Source organism: Lycium barbarum, chromosome 8, assembly GCF_019175385.1.
Source record: "Lycium barbarum isolate Lr01 chromosome 8, ASM1917538v2, whole genome shotgun sequence".
Lineage (NCBI taxonomy): Eukaryota > Viridiplantae > Streptophyta > Magnoliopsida > Solanales > Solanaceae > Lycium > Lycium barbarum.
Window position 1 is genome coordinate 106,654,465 of NC_083344.1, and position 8,937 is coordinate 106,663,401.

Here is an 8,937-nt window from a genome sequence, read left to right on the forward strand (position 1 = left end):
ACTATCACACCGCATTAGTGCCATCCCCGTCTGAAAATCCTTCACAGAAAACCCATATAGATCAAATTCAATAGACGCAGAATTATCAGTAGTAAACTTTCGTACTGAAATTAAATTCTTAATGAGTTTAGGAGCATGTAAGACGTTCTGTAAGTATAAAGGGGGATTTGGGGGAGGCAAACTAGTATGACCACAACCATGAATTGGAATCGAATGACCATTTCCCACAACAATACCATTATTTTGATTGCTCAAATTAAAATAAGACGAGAGATTACCGTCCGAGGATGTCATATGAGAAGTGGCCCCGGTATCCATGTACCAATTTTGATCAGACGGGTTTAAGGTCATGGTGTGCATTGCGGACTCGATGTCGGTCGGAACATACGACCCATGAGGTGCCACTGCTGCCGTGTATAGCTGCTGGACTGGAGGAAGGCCCAATATACCCTTCTGCTGTGGCGGGCCAGGCGGGGGACGAGCCAAAGAGGTGGTTAGGTATGGACAGGGGGGAGGAGCAGCAACCCAGCGTGGCTGCGATACCCACTGCCAGTGACCAAGCTGTCCGGCAGGCCACTGCAGTGAAGAAGAGCCTGCTGGCTGCGGACTGCCGCTGCTACGGCCTGAACCACCGTGTCCGCCGGTGGTGTTTTTACCGCCGCCTGAGCCGCGGCCAGAACCACCTCTACGGCCATTCCCAGAATTGTGGCGGTGGGAAATTTTGGTTTTCCCTCGGCGTGAGCTTGGGTTTTCAGAGGGCAGCGCAGCGTCGTCGACCGTGGCTACCATAGCCGAACCAGACCCGTGAGATACCATTGCCGCAAGTTTACGTTCTTCCAAAACAAGGGAAGACTGAGCCTATGTGAATGGGGGGAGAGGCTTAGCATGGAGAATTTGTGTCCCAATCCCTTTGTACGCTTCAGTGAGACCCGGAACCAGTTGAAGGACAAGGCGGCTATTCGTCACGGGAGCTCCGACGTTTTTCAGTTGACCCGCAAGGCTCTTTAGACGTTGACAATAGGCGGAGGCATTGGGAAAATCCTCCATATGTGTCGTCGTGAATTCTTGTTCGAGAGTCACCGCACGAGAGTTTTGATGATCTTGGAATATATCATGCAAGCGAACCCAAGCGTCCATGGCAGTAGCCTCTAGTTCGATGATGGTGTTTAACAGATCATTCGAAATTGTCGAATATATCCATTAAAGCACGGTGGCGTCAATGGTCGTCCATAATTCGACTTCCTCATCAGTTTTGGGAGCCGGCTTCTCCTTACCTGTGGGTGGAGGAATGATGTGATGAAGGACCTTGTGAGAACGAGCATGAATCTTGAAAAGCTCGTCCCATGTTCCGTATTGTGAGTTCTCCATCTCAAGAGTAACAGAGATGTGATTCTTGATATTCGAGACCGCGAGGGCCGGGTGGAACGAGGACTTAACCGGAGTGGGTGTTGCATCGCCCATGGCCGATGTAGTAGAGAGTGAAGGTGACGGAAAGAGGAAGAAGAAAGAGGGACTAGGGCGTAGCGGAAGGAGGAAGAAGAAAGAAACCCTAATCTGATACCATATAGAAAATATTTTCCGTGTCTCCTTTCATTCCTTGACTTGGTTAATATACAAACTATACAACCGTAATGTTAGGCTAGAATTAAGGAGCTAACCTAAAATAGGAGATTACAAAATATTCTAACCTAAAATAGGAGATTACAAAATATTCTAACCAAAATATTCTAACTAATATGTACATAATCTATCACCTTCTACTCCATGTTTAGTAAAAAAAAAAAAAACTATCATATAAATGGAGGGAAGGAGTATTTCACTTCAAATTATCTTGAGTTGGGAGAGTACCTCAAGATTTTTGCAACAATATGCTTGTCAAGGAAGACATTTGAGATTATCTACTGTGGAATATGCGTGTCAAGGAGGACACTCGAGATTATTTTCTGTGGACTCTGTAAAGAAAGAATGCGCTATTTAAATATAAGAAAAACTAGGTGACCTAGGAAATTACCGTCAGTATAATTTAGCCTAGATATAATACTAGCAATGAGCACTTAATAACAGGTGTTCTCCAAACAAATTCAAAATTAACCAGGCTAACAAAGCATTCGTAACTTAATTACAGGCTGGAATCAGGACGAAGGATATCTGCGAATATATATAGGTGGAGTTAAAAATTAAGCTTATGTCCACTGAGCTGAGGTTTTTTGTTTTTTTTTTTTAAAAAAAAAATTAATTAATTCCATTTCTTAACTGAATTAAGAAGTCGGCTCGTCATAATTCTAGCTTTATCAAATTCTTCAGTCAATGTGATTAAATTGATTCCATCAAGTTACGTATCCTTTTTGCTAAATTACCAATACATGCTTAGCATAATCACTTACTATTTGCTATTGCTTTTAAGTAACCTACTAAGGATCCGTTTGGCCGTAAAACTTAGTTTCGGAATAATTTTTCACTTACTTTGAGAATTAGTGTTGTTCATGAAAATTTCAAATTCAATTTAAAGTTGCATTTCAAATTTGAAAAACAACTTATAACATGTTTTCCAACTCACTTTTCACTTGTAAAGTTGTATTTAGGTATATTTAAACATGAACTTCATTCCAAATATTCTTTGCAAAAAGTATAACCAAACACAACTCCATCTTCAACTTCAACTCCATAAATCTATATATAATATAAAGCTAGGCATAAATAAGGTGATGTGACACCTCTTTATGACTCCATTCCTATTTATCTTTTTTCCCTTTTTTTTGGCATTTTTCTTCATTTTTCTACATAATTTAAAAGGCCTCATCCTTATACATTAAATATTCCTTTGCCCACGTACAACACTACACCTATACAATGAATCTCAATTAAACCCTTGAATTCAGCCCACCTAGCATCTTATTTGATGATACATTGGCCAAAAACCGTTTAATAATTACCCAATTTGTTCATCTACTAATTGATATCCTATTTTGTGTCCTCTATATATACAGCTTCTCATTCTTTCTTTTTGGGTATGCTATCCATCATGTAATGTGTCCTATTGTGCATTTTTTACTCAGTCAAATTATTTAGTAACAAAAATATTGTATATGATCTTACTTTCTAAGATTTTCATTCAGTAAATTAGTTTTTGGTATTCTATATTTGATTCTAAGCAAGAACGTAACATGTAGGCTTGTAATTTATGTTTTTACAATTCCTATTTGTAGTACATCAATTTTTGCGATGTATTGTATAATTTATTGTAGGGATTAGTAGAGTATCAAATGGTGAATAAATGAAATTAAGGAAGACTAGAAGATGACTACGGGGAGATTTGAGGAGAAGGACAAAGGCATTAACATTACTAGCCACTTGACATGAATGTCCGTTTTGGTAATGCTTTTTCTTTGTTTCATTTAAATAGTTTAGATTTAGTATTTTTTAATTTGACTTTGCAAAAAATAAAATAAAATGATTTGATGATATCTTTTTCACCACATGCAATGTATCTAATTTTCTTGTAATCGGGATATTTAAATGGCTTAATTTTATTTATACTAATTGTTTATTTACTCTTTTTGATTTTTTTTTCTTTGGATTGAGCTCCTCTTTGTTTATTATTTTGGCTAGGTAACTATTTTTTTTCTTTATTTGTTTTGATAGACGATTACTGGAGATGTGATAAACTGTCAAAAAATAGGAACGTTGAAAAAATTATCTACAAAAATTAGTTGATTAGTTATTTCGTCGCTATTATTTTGCATGCTACAAGGTTTTGATTTTAGTTTTAACAGATTATGTCACTAAAATTTAATTTTATTTCTCGATATACAATTAAAAATTAAATTTTGTATGGTTATTTATAGTTATATAAATGATGAAATCTATGAAATTTTATTTTTAATTTTACCTTTTAATTTTTGTAATCCTTACAACATTCTTATACAAAAAGTTAAATAAGTTTTATTGGGTATGTACATTTAATACTATATGTCATAAAAGTATATGAATAACATAAATATATGAATTAGCTAATGAACTAACACCAAGGGATGTTGGTAAACAAAAATATAGTATCTAAATTTAATATTAGAAACTAACAATCTTTTCATAATTTCACTAATATGCTAACAAATTCAGTTCTGCTAAGTTTGTGTCGGTTTTCTGTTTGTTCTTCTTTTTCTCCTTTTTAGCCATTCTTTTTTGTTTTTCCATCCTTTTGTTTCTGTTTAATGCAATTCAACTTAAATCTATATCTATATATAAATATAAAGCTGAGCATAGATAAGGTGATGTGACACCTCTCTAAAGCCAACATTTGCATTTATCTTTTTTTCTCTTTGTTTTTTTTTTTGGCATTTTTCTCATATTTTGTTGCATTTTTTGAGTTATTTCTGCTATTAACCTATAGGTTAATAAAAGCCTTTTATGGAGCATTCAAGTCCACATATGAAGCAGCCCAAATAAACCTTTTGTCTGGAGTAGGCCAAGATCAAAATGCTATTAATTACTATATTAAATCCCATAAATGAGTGCTTAAAACTTTCAGTTTTTTTTTTTTTAAGCTTTGATTAGATATCATGATTATTTCCCGTTCAAAAATCCTTATAAACAATATGGTAAGCAACACAAATTTAATAACTACTTCTCTAACCCAACTGATTTTGTCTTCTCTTTTACGCCAGGTGAGTTCTTTTAGACTCTTTGTTTTTATTTTTTTTAATTTCTATAACATTATATTGTTATATTTTATACATGATTGTGATATTTTCCCCTATTTTGTCTTTTTGTTGATTTTATGATAATATTGTTTTTGGCAGATTATATGATTTCTATTTATGTTATTCTCTTCTTCTTTATTTTTTGATCTCTGATGCCTATGAACTTTCTTGAACCGAAAGGAGGTTATTCCAGGTATTAAAGTTTTGATACCAATTATTTTTATAGATAGTGCAACAATGCTTTTGTTGCTTAGCTATTAACGGCTAAGGTTGGAAAATATATCAACAATAGTAAGTGAAGATGTTATTTTACAATTAGCTTTAATAAATAATTTTATATCTTTTCAACGAAAAGAAATTAGTAAACGATGAATCTCTCTATTGTCAAAAGGATTCTCAATGAAACTGAAGCTTGAAAATTCTGTTCTATTTTGAATTCTCTCTCCTTTTTCGACGGTGTCGTGTGTTTCATAGGAAAATGTTTTAAAGGAATTCAACATTTTTTTTTTAGATTTTATGAAATTTTAGTATAGTTATGATTTTAAAGAAGGAAAAGAGTACCTTTAGAGTAGATTTGTTAGACTATAAAGAATGTGATGTTTCGGGTGAAGGAAGAAAAAGAAAAGGCAGGTATTGAATTGGCGAGGAAGCAAGAAAAAAAAAAGAACCAACAAAAAGGGGGAAAAGGTAAATGGAAGGAAAGAGATGAGGCAATCAAAGAGATTTTGTTTGCATGCTTTTCTTCCATTTCCTTACTATTTTAGTTGTAGACGTTGTTGTTGATGCATTTTCCTTTTTAAAGATTGTTAAAAAGAAGAAGCATTAAAATGTAACTCTTGAAAGGTATAGAAGAGAAGTTAGATCAATAGTTACTTAATATATTAGGTGAACAAAGGAAAACTACATTTTAAGCATATCGACATAAAGAGATTAAAACTCATAAAATAAAATTAACAAAGTAAAACTACGTTTAAACGATGTTCCACCTATATAAATTATATATTATTATGTAAAATTCAAGTAATTCTGGGAGAATAAAAATCATAGTTGTTAAAAAATTAAAGAAAAAGAATAAAACTAAGTGACCCTAATTTAATCCATTTGAATTTGATGACTAAAAAAGATTTAAATATTATGATATGAAAAAATATATTTCATAAATTCTATAAGAATTTTATAATCGCGCGAAGCGCGAACCAATTCACTAGTTCTAAATAAAGTGAAAAATATTTGAAATCTATGACCAAACGTCTACTAAGGCTCTGTTGAGCCAAGAGAATTATTCACTTTTTTCCAAAATACTTTTTCATTTTATTTCAAATCAGTGTTTGATTATAAAATTTTCTGGATTTGAATTCCAAATTTTTAAAAGTGCACAAAAGTTGTTTTCCAACTTCGTCTTCATAATTTCACATAAAGTGTTTTATTCTAATTTCCATTGTAAAAAGTGTATAATCAAATATAACTATATCTTCAACTCTAACTTCATAATTTTAAATAAAATGAAAAATATTTGGAATTTGTGGCCAAACGCCTACTAAATGAATATCTACTAGACTCGGCGAAGAAAAAACAATATATACTACACTGCCCATGGTAGAAATAGTTATTACATGCTATTCACCTAGGGGCAAACGTGTCAATTCACGGACAAATCTTATAACCGATTTTTCCAACGGAATTGGGTTTGTGAGAAGTTGCAGCTACATATACACCTGCACAGATATGGTTTCCAACGTTCAAATGTTTAGTTATTCTGTTAGAAGATGCTGATAATTTTCTTTCCTTACAATTATTTACAAACTCTAATCATCTCTCACTTTTGATAGGAAAAGATATGGTTTCCAACGTTCATAATATGATGAATATATAGCTTATAGGCCATTAATAAAGGTTTAAGTTAAGAATTAGCTCATGTCCAAACATATTCACAATTAACCATGCTAACAAAAGCACTCGTAGCTAAATTAGAGGCTAGAATCAGGATGAAGTATATCTCATAATCTATATAAGTGAAGTTAAAATTAAGCTTCTATTTGTCCACTGAGAGTCAGGTAAATCCAAAACTTAGTAATTCCATTTCTTAATTGAATTAAGAAATCGGATCGTCATAATTCTAGTTTTATCTAATTCTTCAGTCAATGCGGTTAAATTGTTCCGACCTTTTTCCTAAATTACCAACACATGCTTAATAGAGTATATCACTTACTACTTGCTATTGCTCGTAAGTGATCTAAGTAAATATCTGGTACATTGTGCATGGGTAGAAATAGTAATTAAAGACTATCCCTAGGGACAAACAAGTCAATTAGTAAAGGAATCTCATAACCAACTTCTCCAACTGAATTGGTTTTCCCGCCCAAAACAGTGGAAAATTACAGCTATATAAGTATACACTCCGCCATTCATCTTTTTCACACACACACACTCACAACACAACAATGGCGATCCTTCTAATCCTCATTTCTTTCCTCTCCATCGCCACCGCCACGTCATCCACCACTTTCCCCAACTCACTTCCACCATCACCCATGACATCACCTTCTTCACTCTTCCCCACCATACTCTCTTCCCTCGGTTTCCAGCAACTCTCCACCGCCGCCACGTCATCCAATCTCTCAACTCCCATCACAATCTTCGCCCTCACCGACTCATCTCTCATCACGTGCCCAACATGCTCTCTCCCGTTACTCCTTCAAGAACACTCCATCCCAGGCCTCTATCCACTTCACTATCTTCGCTCATTAGCTTTCGGTACTAAACTCGAAACCCTAGCTCCTAATCGCTGCTTAACCGTCACTCTCTCCGCCACCAATCTCAACCCTAAAATCTTCATCAACGGCGTTGAAATCACTCAACCTGATCTATTCAACAACGGATTTATACTCATACACGGCTTACGTGGCTTTGTTTCTCATCTCTCTCCACTTTCATGCAATGTTGAACGAATGAATTCATTATCATTTGATTCGTTTACGTTTACTCCTCCTATATCTTCGCTATCTTCTATAATGCGGTTCATGTTAAAGGACGCAATTATTAGGTTACGTAACAACGGTTACAGTATTGTAGCGCTAGCGTTAAGAGTTAAATACGCTGAGCTATCTGAGCTTAAATCAATGACGATATTTGCATTAGATGATGTATCGATTTTCGCTAATGGAGGACATGCGTATTTAACGAATTTTAGGTTTCATGTTGTGCCTAATAAGAGGATTATGGCTGGTGAAATGGTGAGTTTTACCTCGGGAAATGTGTTGCCGACGTTAGATGGAGATGAGAAACTGGTTGTTACTACTGCTGGTGGTGGAGGTGTGTTAGCTCCAATGAAGATTAATTACGTGAGGATTGTGCGTTTTGATTTGCTTCATAATAGTAGGATTGTTGTTCATGGAATATCTGTTCCGTTTCCTCACATGCATCATCAAATTAGTGATGATCAGAAAGGATTTGTTGATCAGATGGAACAGTCACACGTGTCACACTGTGATGATGTTTCTGGAAATGGTGGTGGAGTTTGTGACGTCATTCATGAGGGTTTCGCGCCAGCTGGCATGGTGATGGGGAATATTCATGAAGAGCATATTGAAGGTCTTTGAAATTACTTGAGTAGTGTTTTGTTGACTAAATAGTATGAACCTGTTAGAGTTAATAATTGAGTTTCACTTGATCTCTTCTGATTGTAATTGCTTCTTATCGTGCAAGTTACTTGAGTACCGTTATCTTTTGTAAAATGAGGTTACCATTTCTGATATGAAGAGCATTTGTTGGTTCCTTTTTGTTTTCTTGCCAATTTTTCCTGTTTTGTGTCAAAATCAGAACTACGGAGTGGTATATATTTCCACTAAAAGAATTAATTAGAAGAAGAAAAATATGGTATTGATTTAATAATATGTTCGATTGATTGATCAACCAGAAAGCTGAGTCTGGATCTTTGCCAATTTGATTAATTAATGAAACTCTCTCCTAATATAGGTACAACGTTCAATGGAACTCTATTAATTAGTCGATTGCTCCATTTAATACACCATGTCTTACTTGATAAAATTTGGAAGTCTTGTAGCTCTAATTATAATAATGAAGCTTTACAGTACGGTCGTAGTGCTCCTTCACTCCCATGGTGTTTAATTTCCCCATTGGAGCTCACTCATATATGTAATGCTCTTTTGGTTATAGGCTTTTAAGGGAACATCCCAAGGGCAGTTTGTTTCGGAGTCCGGAGCCTAAAGAGTATAAA

General features: G+C 34.7%; 1 protein-coding gene across 1 annotated transcript; it reads left to right on the forward strand.

The window, feature by feature from the left end:
• The first annotated feature begins 7,134 nt into the window (after positions 1-7,134).
• LOC132605233 (fasciclin-like arabinogalactan protein 21) lies at positions 7,135-8,468 on the forward strand. Its single transcript, XM_060318447.1, has one exon. The coding sequence runs from the start codon at positions 7,142-7,144 to the stop codon at positions 8,297-8,299; it is 1,158 nt and encodes a 385-aa protein (XP_060174430.1). The 5' UTR covers positions 7,135-7,141; the 3' UTR covers positions 8,300-8,468.
• Positions 8,469-8,937: the final 469 nt, after the last annotated feature.